Source organism: Crassostrea angulata, chromosome 7 (assembly GCF_025612915.1).
Source record: "Crassostrea angulata isolate pt1a10 chromosome 7, ASM2561291v2, whole genome shotgun sequence".
Lineage (NCBI taxonomy): Eukaryota > Metazoa > Mollusca > Bivalvia > Ostreida > Ostreidae > Magallana > Magallana angulata.
The window spans coordinates 27,745,649-27,765,806 of NC_069117.1; the positions used below are offsets into that span (position 1 = coordinate 27,745,649).

The following is a 20,158-nucleotide window of genomic DNA, read 5'->3' on the forward strand; positions in this document are numbered from 1 at the left end:
TCGCCTCCGGCTCGGTGAATATTGTAGCTAAATTATTGATAAAAAAACAGCAATAATTGTAAATCATATATGATGCAATGTCATATCATGATACAATAAAATAATGTATCATGATGTTATACAGTACTTTATTGTACAATATGATATATTATTAGAGAAAATATTGTATAGTAACATAGTATACAATTTTGTAATACATAGTAGTGTATTGGTTAATACAATAATACAATACACTATGAATTTACATATGATATGATTATTATACAATTTTGTATGATATGATTTTTTATGATATTGTGTCAATCTATGATTTTCATTAAATAATAAATAAATAATAAAGGGTCTCCTGTGAGTGATGCATCGTCTAGGTGAGCTTTGTAATCTATGATTACCTATGTTTTTAAGTATTGGGGATTATTGATTAAAATTTTTGATACAAAAATTAATGAGATTTGTTTTCGTAGAATAAATTAATACAATGGTAATACAGTATTTTTTAGGATGAAAACTTGCGTCAGCAAGGTGTGAAATGCGTTATAGAAAGCCAAGTGTGAAAATGATTGAATGGTTAATGTCCTTCGAATAAATATTTGTAGCCCTTTTGCTCTGATTTGCATTGATTTTTTTATCTGGATCGTGTATATTTCTTGATACAGTGATAAATCGCACACTGTACTAATTTGTATTTCTTGACACGCAAGGGTTAAGTAAAACATAATACATGTAATCTGATAAACAAAACCATGTCAGCTTGAATCATGTTCAGATCTGTGGTACAATCCAAACAAATTAAATGTTTGATTCATTTCTTTAAATTTTTCTATTGCCCTTCTACCCTTGCAAACGGTTGAATTCGCCCAGACATATATACAGTTGTGTTAAAAGAGAGATAATTAGAGACATCTATATTCGCCAAATCTTGAATAAGCCCGCTGACGACGAGGGCGAAATAGTTGAAAATAAAACGGGAGCGAATATTTCCCGGTCAGACAGTACTGATTTAAAACACATATAATAACTCCTACTACTTATTAACATGGCTCATAGGGGTATGAGGGAAGCGAACATTTATTTGTGTTCAGAGATAACTGTATGTTTAAACATGAATACTCTTGCTGGGAATACAACAAACAAACAAAGAAGACTAATGTTTTTAAACTGAAACCAAACTTTGATTTAAAATTTCAAAACCAATTATTCCTTTCATATTAATGGTAAGCTGGCGTCATCAAGGTTTTCTTATTATTTTTAATGAGCTGTATTTAACGAAAAGTATGGCTGAATGTGTATTGTTTAATATTCCGTTACAGAAACGTTGTAAAGTTACCATGTAGTGCCTTTAAAGAACCTATTAATTAGTTTACATATCAGTGGCATGGGGTTTCCAGTCATAACAGACAATTGTGAAAAGCAAACTGAACACATAAATTTTTCCAAAAAAAAAATTTAATAATCTTATTAAAATCGAGGATCATCAGAGCACGTGTCTACATCACTTTACGGTTTTTACGGAAAACTGTTTTCCTCTTTGCGACTATTTCTTCGTCCCAAATGTACCGCAGGGTGGCGCTACGTTATGCGGCCAATTACAGAGCTGTAGCATCGAATCAAAAACCAATCCTGTACAAAAAAAGTTAATCTCGATTTTGAACGCAAAGGTAAACAAGACTTAATTCATATGATGCCAAGAATATGACAACAGTTATTAAAACGAAGTTCTGAACGCGTTAGAATAATTCCTTGGTTGTTACAAATAATATACTGAAGTTTTTTATTGGTATATGATTGAAATATGATACTATTATTTGTTGAAGATTATCACTTGCCAGGGTTACAATAGTTGTGTCCAAAGAAGGTGCCGCCATGACAGGTGTAGTAGGATGTACAATTAGTGTAAATGTCTGGATAGCGCTTGTCTGGAAGTTGCGAACAGTCTTGCCAGTGTCCGCAGGGTCGGGCTACATTGTCCGGACTTTGATATAAAAAATATATATATATTTACTCTGTAACGGGTAGTTTTAGAGCAATGCTGAATATAGCTGCTTTGATGGATAAAAAAATTCGCCAAATCAATTAAGTGGCAAATTTTCCATTTTAAATTTTTCACATTAAGAGGGCTATTAAAAAAAAGAAGTAGTTGCACTTTTATTGATCTCCTTTCGAAGAAGAGCTCAATATAAAAATATAAGAATATACCCAAATGTAAAAGGTAAAATATCTGGATTTTTTTTTACTAAATTAAGCTTTATAGCTAAATAGCTAAACAAATCCTACCCAAAAAAAAATTAAGTAGATCCAATGGGACCTTTTTTTTAAACATCCAACCTCCTCTTTAAAGCTATCACAACCACAAAATATAAAACGCCGATATCTTTAACTGGTTTTGACTGGTTTTCTATCTATTTTTATTACCTATTTCGCTAACCTGAACCGTTGGTTCAGGTGAACTCTTCTATTTTAAAAAATATCCAGCGGCTCTCAGAGTGGTCCTCCTCAATAATTTTTCACATTTTACAATCATCTGGTACAGAATCTCTGCCAAGTCTGTCCATACTTGGCAGAGAGTGACTATCTTTTATTGTACAGAATCTCTGAACATTCTCTCCATTCTTGTCCAAGAGCGACTATCTTTTATCGTTGGGCTTTAAGTATATTTTAATAAAATTCCAGAATTCCTTTCAGCTAAGGGGAAGGCAATTATGAAATGATGAAAATGGGATCGTGGGTCTTGAAAATATTCTTTTTCAGAGCAAGAAATATCAACACTTTAGAGAAGACCCTTGAATCATTTTGTAGTAAATTCAAAGGTATATCCACAGGCACTTGTTTCTGAGGAAAAAATTCACCCTATAGTATAATCATTATACTATAGGGTAATTTTTTTCTCAGAAACAAGTGCCTGTGGGTATATCGTAGAAATGTAAATTTAAAAAAAAACGTAAAAATTAAAACACCATGGCTATAATGAAAACAACGTTCTGTACTTGTTTGAGCGTAACCCTAGGGGTCAGAGAGAGAGAGAGAGGTCAAAAGCAAAAGGAAAACAATTCTAACCCCTAACCAAAAAGTAATTCCGAACAAAATGGAAAGCATTACATAGATTGAAGCAATCTACAACACATGTTTTTGAAGTTTAGTCAAATTGTAATCCCCAAGGATAAGTTTGTTTGTTTTTGTTTTGTTTATTTTTTTTGTTTCCTTCTCCTTTTTTTTTTTGTTTCTTTTATTTTGGTTCTGGTTTTTTTTATATGAGGGGACCCAGTTTTACATAGACATATATTTAGAAATCATTCTACATATTTACTAATTCAATTTCTATTAAAAGTGCCACTTAGCAAAAGGCCAACTTGGAAGAAGGGGGCTTTTTGTATTAGTTATTTTTTTAATTTATTTGTCTATAGTATTTTTCAAACATAGGTAATCACAGATTACAAAGCTCACCGAGATGAGACATCACCCATATGAGACTTCACCTTTATGAGACCAAGTTTATCATATCAAATGAAAATCATACTTTATGATCTTGGATATTCATGGATTCTGTTTTGACACAATATCGTATATCATCTGTTAAAAAATTGTATGATAATCACGTTAATCAATACAAAAATATAAAATTAAATATTGCATCCTATCATATTTACAACATATATCATATAATACATTAAAATACCATAATTAACAATGATGAGATATGATATCGTAACATATGATATGACATTGTATTGTGTTATACGTTATTGTATTTGATCACATAATACAATATCATAATATATAATACAATATAGTAATATTTTACAATATCATAATACATAATACATCATAACATTGAAACATATGATATTATATTGTATAATATAGTATGATATTGTATGATACTGTATCATTTTTGAAACAATATGATATTGTATCATATGATACAATATAATTTGATACAACATTGTATCATATCAAATGATACAATATTATGTGATAAAGTAAAATATATAATACAACATTATATAATACATATTGTATAATATGATACAATAATATATTTTACAATATCATACAATACATTTCATGTGATGTGATAATATATCATATTATAAACCAATATCATATTATACAAAATCGTATGATACGATATTATATAATATTTCAGTATCATATTATACAATTTCATGTGATATAATTCTATATTACAGAAACTATTATCATATTATACAATATCGTATGATACAATATTATAGAATATTCAATATTGTATCATAGGATTCAATATTATATTTTGCAATATCTTATGTAATAGTATCATGTGATAAAATAATAAATTAATAATACAATAAAATATTAAACAATATTGTATCATAATATACAATACTATACATAACGATATCATGTTACAATATCATAACATATCAAAAAAATTGATACAATATCATATCGTATCATATAACTTTTTATAATATTACATATGATATTATATTGTATCATATTAAACAATATTGTTTTATACTATACAATATTCTATCATAGGAATCATGTTATATCATTTATCAACACACATCTATCTATCGAGCAGGTTTGAGTGAGGTAGGAAATTTCTTTAGCATCCTTGATAATGTAGATCAGGCTCTGCATCTGAAGCAACCTCTGCATTTCATTTATAATATAGTTAAATCAACTATGCAAGCTATCATTTATAAAACATTTGACCTGTTCCAAAAAAACTAAACCTCATCCAGCATCCGAAACCTATGGCTCAGATTCAGCATTTAAGCCTGTCAGATGCATCAGTATACATAAGACGCATCTCCATGCAAGTTTGGTGAAGTTCAGACCAGTAATAACTAAGATATCATCATCAGAGGGCACTAGCAATTAAAACCTTAACCTGCTCCAGCATCCGCAACCTATGGCTCAGATTCAACATCCATGCCTGTCAGGTGCATCTGTATCATAAGACACACCATCCATTCAAGTTTGGTGAAGTTAGGACATGTAATAACTTAGATTTATTTTCTAGCATCCTTGATAATGGAGATCAAGCTCTGCATCTGAAGCTTCCTCTGTGATTCATTCATATTACAGTTTAATCAACTATGCAAGCTTGAAATAGTACTAATATCTATTAAACATGTGACCTGTTCCAAAAAACTTATTCATATCCAGCATCTGAAACCTATGGCTCAGACTCAGCATTCAAGCCCGTCGGGTGCATCAGTATCATAAGACGCACCATCCATGGAAGTCTGGTGTAGTTAGAACAAGTAATAATTAAGATATAATCATCAGAGGGCACCTGTTTCAAAAACTTTAACCAGCTCTAAAAACCTTAACCTCCTCCTGCATCCGAAACCTATGGCTCAGATTCAGCATTCAAGCCTGTCTGGTTCATCAGTATCATAAGACGCACCATCCATGGAAGTCTGGTGAAGTTAGGACAAGTAATAATTAAGATATAATCATCAGAGGGCACCTGCAACAAAAAAATACCTTATCCTCCTTCAGCATCTGTAACCTATAGCTCAGATTCAGCATCCAAGCCTGCCTGGTGCATCAGTATCATAAGACACACCATCAATACTAGTTTGGTGAAGTACGGACCAGCAGTAAATTAGATATTGCTATCAAAGGGCACCTGCAACAAAAACTTTAACCTGCTCCAAAAACCTTAACCTCCTCCAGCATCCGAAACCTATAGCTCAGATTCAGCACTCAAGCCTGTCGGGTACATCAGTATCATAAGACACACCAGCCATGCAAGTTTGGTGAAGTATGGACCTGCAGTAACTTAGATATTGTTATCAAAGGGCACCTGCAACAAAAACTTTAACCTGGTCCAACAACCTTAACCTCCTCCAGCAGCTGAAATTTAGGACTCAGATTCAGCATCAAAGTCTTTCAAGTCCATAAGTAGGTCCAGATGCATCATCCATGCAAGTTTGGTGAAGATAGGACAAGTAATAGCTTAGATACAGGACCTGCAACAAAAACTTTAACCAGGTCCGGACGCCGACGCCGAGGGTATAGCATAAGCTCCCCCTGACTTCGTCTCGGTGAGCTAAAAACCTGTTAGCTAATTAGGTAAGATTTTGACTCCTTTTTTTCTTTTTGCTCAGGCGGGCAATGTTGCCCACGCGCCTTTTGTTTAAATTTGTTCATTTATCTTGGAATAAAATCTGCCAGTATTAACAACATACGGTAAAATGATGTTAAATATGTTTGATTATAGTTGAATACACACAAGTACAAATCATGTAGATAAAGATTACTCGCTGGAGATATGACTCTGCACGTATATTTAAACGTGGACTAGGTAACATTATTTCTTAATAATCAAAGGTTGTCAACTGTTGACCGACCAGGAAGCTTTAGAGATATGAAATGAAGTTTAGTTCCAGCTGGTCTTTGTACCTTGTCGCCGAACGTTATGTCTACGCGATTGAGTTGCAATGTCGTTGGATCATATACCGTAAATTTGTTGAGACCAATTTTTATCATTTTGTTTATAGGATCATTATGATGTAATTCCGTGGATTTGTTGTCTATATATAATGAATAAGATTTATTTACTTTACCAAGTATTATTCCCTCTATTTCTTACGGAAACTTATAGTTAATTCATAGCTCTATAGAAACAGCCAGATTGAAATCTACACGCCCCGTTTATTGATTGGTCGAAATCTACAGCGGCTGAAACTGACAAGAAAGTGACAGGACCAAACTTGACACGCCTAGTTTATCGATTGGTCGAGACCTACAACTACCTAGGAAAAATCACGGACTGCACGAAATAATCATGACGACGTCAGACTCAAAGTCTCACAGGAGACGATTTGGCTGTTTCTTTTAGTTAACGTACTTACGTACATTAACAGTAATTTAGTGAATTTTACCTACTTTTCATAATGAATTTATCAATTGGCTAAAATAAAGATGTTAATATAAACAATAAAATGCTTTCTTTGATGATTCATTCGGGTAATGAAGGTAGCGATCATTGCAGACAAAAATTTACATAACCCACTAACACGGGTTATGTATTTTTTCTGCAATGTCGCTACTTTCATATCCCGAATGAATCACCAAAGAAAGCATTTTATTGTTTAAATTAATTCGTTGGGAATGTTTATTGGTGAATAACGAGGTGGGGCCGGGGTGGGGGGTTACCCATGAAACCCGAGAACATGAAACCCCATCCACGAATGAAAATGCAGTAAATCCATTGTATAAAATGCAACTGCTTGGTTTGTTCTCATAAAAACTTACTTATCACAGTGTCCTTTGGCGGAGTTGTATACGGTTTCCTGCGCTGGGGGGTCGGGACAGTTATGAATCACTCCCCTTCCCCCGGTACAGATGACGTATGAGCGACAACCAATTTCATAATGGCCGTCAGCATTTCCATGACAAACACTTGTATCCCCAATGACTACAATCAGAAAAAATTATCACTTAACTTAGTCCTAACAATATTTTGTCTCAAATTAATTTTGGAAGGTTTTAAATTTTAAAAAACGAAGGATTATAAATTACCTGTCAAAGAGAACGATAGAATAAAAGAGACCGATACCAAATAGTTGTCCATGCTCGTCCGTACTTTAGCAAACTAGGCCCTTAACCTTTCGATTCCTCGTCTTATCTCAAAATTAAGGCAGGGACTTGTCTATATTCCAAACTACTTTGCCAGCCTTCATTTGTTTACGCTGAATGCACTTTCACTGAAATTCAACTTCTATTCCAAAATTTAAAAAATTCCTAATTTTCTAAAACAATTGCATAAACTTTGTCAAAAAAAAAATTATGAAAAAAACGAAATTGTATATAGGTGATTCGACACACAATCACTAATTTTGTGTATATTGCATGAATTGATCTGAAAAGTAGCATGGTGTTTTAGATCGGTTGCAAAGGGCAACTGTGTTTAGATGCTATAGAAGTTATCATTAAACCAAACTAATAATTTAAAAGCTAGTTTTAAAACATTAATAGTAGATAACAAAAAATCGACACCTGTTGCTATGGTAATCAACAATGTTAAAGATAATGAAAATGGAGAAAAAAAACTTTACTTCTGAAAAGCGGAAATACTTGTTTTAAACACAGTACCTTAACATTCAGTAAATCTATAACTTTAAAAAAAATTTAACTACCAAAAATAATTTTCCAAAATCATCAACAAATCGACACCTGTTGCTATAATGGTAATTAACAAGGTTAAAAATAATGGAAATGGATAAAAACACAAGTAATACATTTACATTCATTCAGTCATTCAATATAGTAATTGTATATTTATCCTTAACCATTGAATGTTTTCTTTTGTTTTGTTTTCTTTTTCTTTTTTTTTTGTTTGGATATCGCGCAGACAAACTGAATATGGCGCGTTAGCGTGGTATGATAATTTGTCTGCACGGCCTGGTGTGTTCTAGGACCGACGATCATTCCATGCTGATTTTCATATTTTTTTATTGTTTATTTGGATTTGTATTGTATCGTCGCTTTAAAGCTATTATATATACATGTACGCTGTTAATCAGGGATATGAATATAATAATGAAAATATGAAACAGCCATACAACATGTTATTTAGTTCGCTTCCGCGGCTAAAAAATAGTGCCAGAAACTTTGTAGGGGAAACTTTTTTTTTTTAGATAGAATAGATCTATATGATTAAAAGAATTTTTTTCAAAAAGTACATATCAAATTGGTTATATAAGTTTGAACGTTTCATTGAATCTTACGATAATAACTCTATTCAAAATGTATGATGACTTTTACCTCTGCTTATATATGTGTTATTGAAAATTGAACATCAAAGTTTTAAAACATAAAAACATAAAAGGTGAAAATACTTAAAATTATGGTTATACGTGTTCGATTCGATTTAAGTCACGTGATCTAAATGTATAAATTGTTGGGGCATGCGGTAGCGTAGCACTCTAAGCTCGCTTCGTCGCTAATGAATTGTTCAGAAAACGGCGAAATATATGGGCTGCAGTGTTAATGAATTAGGTCTATCAAATGAAGAAACCAATGATTGAGCTGATTATAATTATGTGATGCATACATGTACTATTATTTAAAAACCGCTAACGAGCATGCAGCCTTCTTACGTAAAACTTGTTTTGTTATTCATAATGAATATTGTACTTTCACGGAATATAAAGCGCGGCCTTTTGATTCGTATTCCGTTGATTACTATTGATTTACATCTTCCACAAGAATAAATGACAACATTATTTTCCCGCAATACAATTTTTTCGTTTCTGACCTGATTTGAAATATGATACTATGAGAACTCGATATGATTTGATATATATCTACATACAAAAGGCTACAAATGTAATTGCAATGGTTTCATCCGTGTATTCGACACTGACGCTTCCTACAATTTGTCAGTCTTTTTTTTTTTCTTGCTTAATTCCGAACATAATTAGCTGTGATGTACACCGAAGCGGGTGTATATGATGAAATCTTAGATCTGTAATTTTGCCTAGCATTTTTTTTTCTTTGGATGACGAAGGTTTTCTTATTTCGCCCACGTGTAGGGATATCTCATCGCTTCTTCGGGAAATGGTTTGTAACGTGTTGATAGTCAAACCAAATTTTGTGAGTATCTTTTATGAGTCATAACATAAGTTATAATGAATTATTCATGTTATTACATACGTTATTACATACGTTTTCGTGTATTTTTCATGCCATTACAATAATTTTCAAGTCATGGTAACATTTGAATCCTTTTTTAATGAATCTACAATCGACGCGCTACATGGCAATCATATTTCTCGCGTTCAATATTTGATATTGTTCTTAGTATGTAATTTGAGATATTTAAACTTCACGATAACAAAGAAGGTGTTGCAATTCCTATGCTAAAGGAGTTGCAGATAAATAGAAAAATCAAAGTTACAGAATTCGATGTAAATCTTTTTTTTTCATGCAACGTTGTACATAAAGCAGTGTTGAATTTTATTTGGAAAGTTTTCACTTACTTATTTAAGACCATGAAATAAATTTGAAAATGGTTACACAAACAAATGTGGCAGAATTCACGCTATATAAAAGGGGAATCCTCATTATTGTGAAAAAATGCCTCCTTGAAACAAAATTAATTTAATCTTAACGTTTTGAGTAAGACAATCTCTTGAAAACTGCCATTTCTGATTTTTGTTTCAAAGAGGCATATTTTTAATAAATCTTACTTTTGGAAAAAAATCATTAATACCTTTGAAATCTAAAAACGACGTATTAAATTGTCCCTTCTTATTCATGTCTTGGATAGTCGAGTGGTTACGCAGTTAGAACAGACTAAAATCATGTCTTATATTTTTGACTGGGTTCGAATCCCGAAAAAGTTGGATTTTTTTTTTGAATTTTATTTCTTTAATCGCATGGTAAGGTAATGTGTAGAGATAATTTAAGAATGTCAGAATAAAGTTATTTAAACTCTTGTTAATGTAATATTTTGCATGCCTGCTTATTTTGTTTTCAACATTACTGTGTGAAGTCCCCGTTGTAAACTTGAAAAACATTTTCTTCTTAACAAAAGATTTTAAAACAATGTACTTAGTATGCATCAATGTAAAAAGTTGATTTTTCACCCTTTTTATGAAATAAAGGGGTATGCTGATTTCAAAGTTATACATGCACAGGTTGTTAAAAGCAAACAAAATCATTTTAGAAAGTTTGAATCGGTGATGAAGCAATAGGTTACTGAAAATATGTACGGAAAATTTGTACTTTTTTACTAGACTTAGCATTTATTTAGATACTATAGAAACATAGGATGATTATAATTACAACTCTGACGGTTTTGAGCCAGAATAAGATTTATTCATGTATCTCAAGAATGGCACTTTAAACACGCCGGACAGTATAGATATCAAATTGAGATATGTTAACATTCGAATACAGAAAACATGTATATGGTTATCTTTCTAACTGTATTTGGTGGCTGCCGTGTTCGATAGAAATGCGCGTAAAATGTTTGTTTATTTTGCCTCCGTAGGGAACATACCCGCTATGCAAATATAGTCGTCTACGTAATGTGTCTATATTTAGATGTGACTCTCAAGCGATACGGATATTTAAAGGCCCTTACCACGTTAGGGAATAGTCCCACTGTTTTGCAACACCTTCTTTTCAATAATCAGTAAATTTACAATTCTAAGTGTGTTTTATAACCGTTTTAATCATGAGTGGGCCAAAACATTGTAATTTTTTATATATCATGGAAGAAGTATGTATATTCTTATGCATCGTCATTTTAATTTGCATTCAAGGTATCTAACTCCTCAGAATGGCTGTATCAAGAATTTTTTAAGAGTATACCATTAAAATTGATTTCTGTTGACAAAATAACCTCAAAATTTAAAGAAAACAAGAGGTTCAGTGTTTATCCCAATGAGTTAGAGTAAGAGAATTTATGAACTAAAAATGCAGTTTTCTCTGTATTGACACTTGTCTTTTTTTTGGTCTTTTCTAACCATGCAGAATATTTACCAAAAAAATATTGTTTTAAATTATTCGTAATTATCAGATTGCATATGAAGCTGCATAATTTTATGACTTTTTCGCACTTTCAAGAAACTGGTTTTTTTTAACAGGAACAATTTGATATGAAATAAAATCTTTCTGAATATCAAACTTTTATAAATACATTGCAGTTTGTTTAGATACATGATCCTCAGTATTCCCCAGCATGTACATATACTTAACATTATATAAATAGTGCCTGTTTGGGAGGGTAACAGTTGAAATTGACACCCCGAGGAAACCATTGTCAACCGACGCGAAACGGAGGTTGACAATGGTTTTCGAGGGGTGTCAATTTCAACTGTTATCCTTCCAAACAGGCACTATTTATTTTATTATACTAAATGTCTTAATTTTAGAGAATATTTTTACTGCTTTTATATAGAAATGACGTGAATTCCACGGCGAACCGTACGCGCATAATTTACGCGCATGTAACAATTCGTTGTGTTACCCGTTGTCAAGTGTGTTGCTAACGCTGAGGGTAATAGAACGGATTATCAACTGCGTCTACACCAATCAGATTTCAGTATTTAACATGAAAGTATAACAAGAGGCCAAATGGACCACATCGCTCACCTGAGCAACACTGGCGTTCAAAGGATATTGTGCCATGTGGCCCCTCGGTAGATTAACCAAAATTGAATATCCGAATTTTCTCTTATTTTTGCATATACTTAATCTTTGACACATTTACCTTCATGGAATACCATTTTTACCGAAAATAAGATTATATGCAATATAAATAACTAAATTTTCAGTTGGTGTTCACGGTTAACTTCCAGTTCCCTTTATTTTAGCCCACCATCACTTTATAAAACGATTAAAATACATGAGAGCATACAGGTACATTTTCTCCCTCCACTACCCACTAGTTATTGTATTTTAAAAAATTCTTTATGTGAAAGAAGAAAAGTGTACCTCAATGCACCAGAATTAATGCGCTCAATATCTCAAATTAAAAACATTGAAAAATTTAATTGGCCTTCTCCATTATAGACGATTGTCATTTACCAGGCATGAATTCATTTCGTATGACCTTCCATATCCTTACTCACTTGATTGAAGAAAATAAACTTAACTGAAAATGTTGTCATATATGTTAAAGAGCTATAATTCAAATTAATGTATTGGCAGGCATGTCGCTCAATTGTACCAAGGCCCATCCATTGTTTTCATCTTTATTAAAAAACAACAAATGTGTACAAACAAAGATGATTTTCCATTGCAATGATTTTTTAAGAACACCGATAATGCTTTTATCCTCATAATAATAATGTGTCAGGCCTATGGAAACTGTTTAAAAGGCATTGTTTTCATTTACTTGTATTCGAAAAACTATCAAAAATTTGTGTAGATTTTATGCAATTCATCGTTGAAGAAGGGGCACTAGAAAGTAATTACAGCATATCATCCTTTCTATTGATCAACCAAAATTTCAGTGTCAATCGTAGAATCATAAGCAAGATACATAGCTTGGTTTGAGTCATGTTTTTGTTCACATGAGTTTATTACATTCAACTTAAGAATTTTAAACTTGGTATTTCCTATTCAGCATCAGGCACGTAGCATCAGGGGGGGCCAGGGGGGGCCTGGCCCCCCCCCCCCCCCCCCCACTTTTTCTGGCAGCAACAAATTTTTTAAAATTTACCTATAAGTGATATACAATGCCAGCCCCCCCCCCCCCCCCCCCCCCCCCCCCCCCCACGGATTAGGATTTTGAAGATTTTTGGAAACTTTAAATTGATTAGTCTGGCCCCCCCCCCCCCCACTTTCAAAAGCGATGCTACGTGCCTGAGCATAGCTGCATTTAAAATATAAACAAACTAAAAGATGACCTTAGCTTTGTGTACAACCATATAGTAGCATTGTGCACAAAGCTCTGTATCTTGCTTATAACTCGAAGCTTGACTCTCAGGTTAGTAAAATTATAGGAATTTGTAAACAATTAAAACAAGACAAAACTGCACTAAAACAAAGTGAAAACTCAATTTATTTTTCATCATATATATACTTTAGTCATATATTTCTAGCAGCGAGAATAATCTCCGTTTAGAATGAAATTGCTGAACATCTTAATAGAACATGTTGCATTAATCAACTATTACGTAGAGATAATACCGAATTACACGCACCACCATAATTTGATCCCCCATGGTGGCCCCACCCTATCCCCTGAAATCATGGTTGGAAAAAACTAGAATGAATAAACACTACCTGAGGATGCTTCCACACAAGTTACAGCTTTTCTGGACAATTGGTTTTTGAGAAGAATTTTTTTAAAAAGATTTTTTCGCTATGTATTCCTATGTAAAATTCGACCCACCCATTGTGGCCGCACCCTACCCCCGGGATCATGGTTTGAACAAATTTGAATCTACACTACCTGAGGATGCTTCCAAACAAGTTACAGCTTTTCTGACGTACTGATTTTTGTTGAGAAGATTTTTCTCTATGTATTCCTATGTAAAAATTTCGACCCCCCATTGTGGCCCCATCTTACCCCCGGGAATCGTGATTTGAAAAAAAAATTTAATCTACACTACCTGAAGATGCTTCCACAGTTCCAGCTTTTCTGGCTAACTCGTTTTTGAAAAGAAGATTTTAATGATTTTTCTCTATACATTTGTATCTAAAAAATTGATCCCCCATTGGGGCCCCACCGTACCCCCGGGGATCATGGTTTGGACAAGCTTGAATCTACACTACTTGAGAATGCTTCCACACAAGTTACAGCTTTTTTGGCCGATTGATTTTTGAGAAGAATATTTTTAAAGATATTTATCTGTATATTTCACCTCAGGTGAGCTAACAATTATTTGTCTCTGCTACATGTACACGCAAAATTAATCTCCGTTTGGACTGAATCGACGAGAAAATACTTACAACTAGCCTAAGACACATTGCAGTAATCAACTTTTACGCAAAAACCATACCGTATTACCATTAGAATATGTATATTAGTTGTTAAAGTACCGTACCTGTTAATGTATCTTATTTTCCGCAAGTAACATTCAGCTGTCTTACTTTCCGATGTCTATATTTGATTGGTATGCAAAAATTACAAAATACAGGCGATATTTCCCCTAAGTTACAAACCGTAATTCATGAAAACGAAACGAAAATCAAAACAAGCTAAAACCGCCGTCAAAGGTGAAAATGTCAACGCATTGAAATATTCAAACTCAATTTCACAAAATCGGCATTAATGTATCTTGCACATTTCAAATATTTCTTTCGCACGCAAACTGTTCCACAACAACCAAATTCATCTTTGTCAGATTGACCCATTTCTTATACGTTCAAAATGGCCGCTTCTTTGTTTCAAAGAGGGTTTTGAGATATGGAATACCGAACCTGAAGTTAAACTGATTGACCCTCATTCTCTCTGTCTTATTATCATTTCCGTAAATTACTCAAATTTGAAACAGAATTAGCCCTTAATTTTTGCAATTTATATTTTCCTTCCCATAAGGATAATTTATACTAAACTACGTTGAATTTGACTCAGTAGTTCTTGAGAAGAAGATTTTTAAAAATGCACCCCCCCACACACTTTTTCTACAGTTTCAAGGTTTTCTCAGCTTTGAATAAAGATATGTCTTTCATTTCTGCAATTTATATTTGGCTTACCATAAGGATGCTTTGTGCCAAATTTGGTTGAAATTGGATAAGCGGTTTTAGAGAAGAAGTTTAAAATGTGAAAAGTTTACAGACGGACGGACAGACATACAGACAGATAGACAGACAGACAGACGGACGACGGACAAACTGTGATCAGAAAAGCTCACTTGAGCTTTCAGCTCAGGTGAGCTAATAATATACATTGTAAAACATTGGGGTCAGTGATGTCAATTTTAGACAGAGGACTTCAAAGGTAAATTCTTGCAAAATTTGGCTAAAACATTTCATATTTCTTTTATAAATTTATTTGCACGGCTTTATGCTAAAAATAAATCACATTTTTAATATTGATTTCTAGGTGTGAAACAGGGCCTGTAGATTATGATTTAATTTTTTTTTTCTAACCACGCAGAATATTTACAAAAAATAAAGTTTCAAATTCTTCGTAATTATTAGATTGCATATGAAGCTGCATAATTTTTTATTACTTTTTCGCTCGTGAAACTGTTTCTTTAAATAGGAACAATTAGATATGAAATAAAATCTTTCTGATTATCAAACTTGTTTTATATATTTATTTGCACGGTTTTATGCTGAAAACAATCACATTCTTTTTAACATTGATTTCTAGGTGTGAAACAGGGTCTGCAGATTATGATTTTAATACATATATGTATATCACAAGTTGAAAGCCCCCCCCCCCCTCCTCCCCCCCCCCCCCCCAAAAAAAAAATTCACGGTTTTAATAATTTTTCTCTTAAAAAATTTTTTGCAGTAAAATACTTAAGTATAGTTCCCGGCAAAAATTAACTTTATATTAATTTTGGATTGATGGTTTTCTTTTCATTTTCTTGTGTAATTATATGAAATAATAATCTTTCTGAGCTAAATTCTTAAATAAATTTGAAAATTTAAAGATAACATATATACCTGAGAGTAATTGTAGCAAAAAGAACCGAGATGTTAATATGGTCGTTTGGTTAAGATATATTTTTTATTCAACACATTAAACAATCTTATAAATGACGAATGGTTAAACAAAATTCTATAATACTCTTTGATTATATATGAGTATATAGTTTATATACCCTAGGTTTTGAGACTGAGGATCAATTTGCATCGTATGATAGTTTTTAACAAAAGAAATGCAAGTAAATGTGAACAAAAATAGTATGATAGAAAATATTTTCTTCCTTTTTGTTTGCACTAAAATTACGACTTCGAATTTGTCGCTTAATATTTGGTACTTACAACTTACATAGAGATCATCCTTTTTAAAAATATACAATTGATGAAAACCAACTACTCTCATGCGAAAATTAAAATTTTTTCGCAATACTCACAAAAGCTTCATCGGCGCAACGCATTCCGCAACGCAAACCAGTCTTCACATTTTTATCATCTTGGTCGCGATATTTAGTCGCCGCAGACCAGTTTAACTCCGGTGAATCGCGAAATATGGTCGTTGCAAATAAAAATTGGTGCATGAGAAATATTCTTTACATATTTTACATCATTCAAAAGTGTCAGACAGTCAATCGAAATTGTTGTGTTTCACTTGTAGATATATTATCTCCATGAATTCAACAGCAATGAACAATATGTCAACAACCGACAACGAGAACAATGCTGTAAACTATCCCAGCATGCTTTGGATTGCTCCTACGTCATTGGCCCTCCTCATCATAACCGGAAACAGTATGGTCATTGGCGCCTGTTTCCATTTCGCCAAAAGCCGAAGTTATACCTTAAATTTCATTTTAGCTTTGTCGGTCGCAGACATAGCAACGGGGATGGGTATGGTCTTTAATGTTTTTACAAGAATTAATGCGGATATTTTGTCTTACAAAATCCCTTGCATTCTCTCCTATGAAGTTTTCTTCACTATGGCGTTGATTTCAGTAAACCTCCTGGCTTGTACCACATTTGATAGGTACCTTTCTATCTGCAAACACGAAAGGCACAAACAGTGGAACACGAAAACAGCGGTGACGGTCCAGATCTACTGTTCCTATATTGTAGGCTTTATTGTTGGTGGCTTTCCATTTTTGGGACTAAATCGATGGGAAAATGGAATGAAATGTGAATTCAAAGAGCTTTACCCACAGGAGTTGTATCTTGTAAAGGCTTCACTGATGTTTCTTGGATTTGGCGTCAGCTTCGTTCTCTATGTATTCATTTTACGAAAAGCATGGAGAATATACAGTGGTAGACACATTGAAGTGTTACATAATGCAATCGTGCGACAACGAAATAATTTTATTCAAGCAAAACTGATAGGCATCGTCACCATCTTGAATACGATTTGCTGGCTTCCTTACAGTTCCATTACTTTGGTGTTTGGAATTACTAATCAGTCGAACAGTGCTGGATACCTGGATTTTGCTTTCTTGCTTTTGGGCTTTACCAATTCCTTGATTAATCCTATCATATATGCCTGGAATCGACCCGACTTTCGCGCTTTGTGGAAGAAACGGTTTCGTTGCAGATCACAAGTTGAAAACTCTAATGAAGTTCGACCTACCATTATCTTTGTTCAAAGTAATTGCTAAAGTTGTGCGTGATCCCTATGTTTAAACATTTTATGAAAAGGAGAGTAATTCGCAGTGCATAGAATTTATAGACTTTAGTGAAAGTCTCCTCATTAGGTCTATCTATTCATTTTGGAGGTGCGGTGCTCCAGAGGCGGAGCCGATGGAAATACAGTAGTCGCTGTCAAGGCGGATACAATGGAATTGCTTGTTGTCTGAATAGTCAGTATATGTGTATTAATTATATCGAAGAAATCCTTATTTTTCGGCGATGCAAAGTTTGTTGTTGGTAAACAAGCTCGAGTTTTAAAGAAGACGAGTTTTAAAAGCTATATTTTGGAGAGTCAGGGGCTGCTTTATAAATCAAAGTACCGAAGAACTGACGGGAGTTGATTTTATCGATGTTTATTTATTTTAAAATCAATGATATGTTATTTTGCATGACAAGTACAGGTAGTTTCTAATCTGTATTTGAATTACGCACATTTTTATAATACGAATTTTCGGACTTTTTCGACACAATAATGTTGATAAAACCCCATAATTATGAATTTAAAGATAGAATAAATTCAATCAAACTATGTATCAGTGATAGAAATATTTCTGGAAAATATATGGATCCAAACAATTGAACCCTCGTCTCGTTCAACCAAACGCTCGACTGTCGCCGTAAATCTCCGACAAGCAAGAGAGACTCTCTGCTTGTCGGAGATTTACGGAGACAGCCGAGCGTAGAGTACTATTTTGAACTCTGGCGTAAGAATTCATACAACTACAAAAAATATCGAAATTGTTTGTACCATTTAAAATCTGACTATTTTCAAGGTATTTATAAATAAGTTTCCTTGTAAAACAATGGTTTAGCATACATTACTTCGAGTTTATCAATTATTCTCAAGAACTATGTCTTGTCAGCGGCGATGATTTGTGCTTTGGCAAACACTGTTTCACTTTCGGTTTGCCAGAATGACTACATAGGAGAGTTGATTAAAATCAACTCCCAAAAATGAAAAGTAGTCAGTACGATTCTGAAAACAGCTACATTGATCTCCCACAGAAAGAAGGTTTCCAACCCCCTGAACTCCCCTTCGGAATAATTACTGATAATTTTAAAAAAAAAATACTTCCCAAAACCTGTGGTGTAGTACTCTGAACCATTAAAATATGATAACTAAGTATCAAAAAGTGTTGTACGTACGTTTATGTAATCCCCAGTTTTATTCATAACTAACCCCTATTCTAAAACAAAAATAACAGAATGAACCCCGTAGGCACATATAAAAATGAGAGACACATGATGGATAGGGTCTTAGTTTACTAGAATAACAGAATTAATTCATTTTTTTGGAAGTCGAGCTTTTACCTTGAAATCCTTTTGTACGTACATGTACATTATTGAATCTATATATCTAAACGTTTTTAGATAATTTTGGATGCAGTGCGTCCTTACTCATTTAATTAATTAAGAGCAGTAAAAAGTTTCCATATTAATTTATATACATATTAAGCGTAATAGACATCAATATTGCACGATGTAACAATGCATTTTGTTTTTACGTGATTTTGCTTAGATTTAGTATTTTGGGTACGATTTTGATGAAGCTACATAGCCTACTATGAGAATCGCCGTTTTAAAATCATTCGGAATATGAATTTGAAACACAAAAAAATTAACTTTGAAAACCTGACTACGAGTACGATTTGTTAACCACGGTATTCAATTTGGAGCATAAGTTTATACTCGCATAAGTTTTGTAACATTGGATCTTGATCTAACCTAATTTCTGAGGACTTCCGTTTGAGCAAGCACATCGGAAGGCATCGAGAACAATTGTACCCTTGACCAGTGAACACTATTTACTAGGCTAAGAAAACCTCATTCGGTGAAAACTAGAGACGCCTGATCTAGCCTAGTTTCCGAGGTCTTCCGGTTGTGCAAATACATGTGGTATCAAATACATATGGGGTACATCGATATGAAGGTAGCGACATTGCAGGAAAAATACATATCTTTAATTTTACCTGCAATGATCGCTACCTTCATAACCCGCATGAATTATTAAAGAAAGCATTTTATTGTTTATATAAACATCTTTCTTTAACTAATTAATAAATTGATTATGAAAATTCAATAAATTATTGTTAATGTACATAAGTACGTTAGCTAAAAGAAACAGCCAAATCGTCTCTTGTGAGACTTTGAGTCTGGCATTATGATTATTTCGAGCAGTCCGTGAGTTTACTTAGGTCGCTGTAGAATCAGACCAATCGATTAACAGGGCGTGTCATTTTCAGTCATGTCACTTTCAGCCGCTGTAGATTTCGACCAATCGATAAATGGGGCGTGTAAATTTCAGTTTGGCTGTTTCTATAGAGCTATTAATTGACTATATTTTTTCCGTAAGAAAAAGAGGAAATTATACATGGTAGATGTAAATATATATGCATATGTGTATTATTCATCTAAGCGATACTCT

General features: G+C 33.2%; 2 protein-coding genes across 2 annotated transcripts; one reads left to right on the forward strand and one right to left on the reverse strand.

The window, feature by feature from the left end:
- Positions 1–1,230: 1,230 nt before the first annotated feature.
- Positions 1,231–7,657, reverse strand: LOC128192539 (uncharacterized). Its single transcript, XM_052865289.1, has 4 exons — positions 7,522–7,657; positions 7,255–7,417; positions 1,827–1,972; positions 1,231–1,620 (listed from the first exon to the last, which is right to left on the reverse strand). Exons 1-4 carry the CDS (start codon positions 7,571–7,573, stop codon positions 1,535–1,537), a joined length of 447 nt encoding a protein of 148 aa, XP_052721249.1. The 5' UTR covers positions 7,574–7,657; the 3' UTR covers positions 1,231–1,534.
- A 96-nt stretch (positions 7,658–7,753) lies between these two features.
- Positions 7,754–18,597, forward strand: LOC128192538 (adenosine receptor A1-like). Its single transcript, XM_052865288.1, has 2 exons — positions 7,754–9,597; positions 16,715–18,597. The coding sequence occupies exon 2, from the start codon at positions 16,728–16,730 to the stop codon at positions 17,700–17,702; it is 975 nt and encodes a 324-aa protein (XP_052721248.1). The 5' UTR covers positions 7,754–9,597; positions 16,715–16,727; the 3' UTR covers positions 17,703–18,597.
- Positions 18,598–20,158: the final 1,561 nt, after the last annotated feature.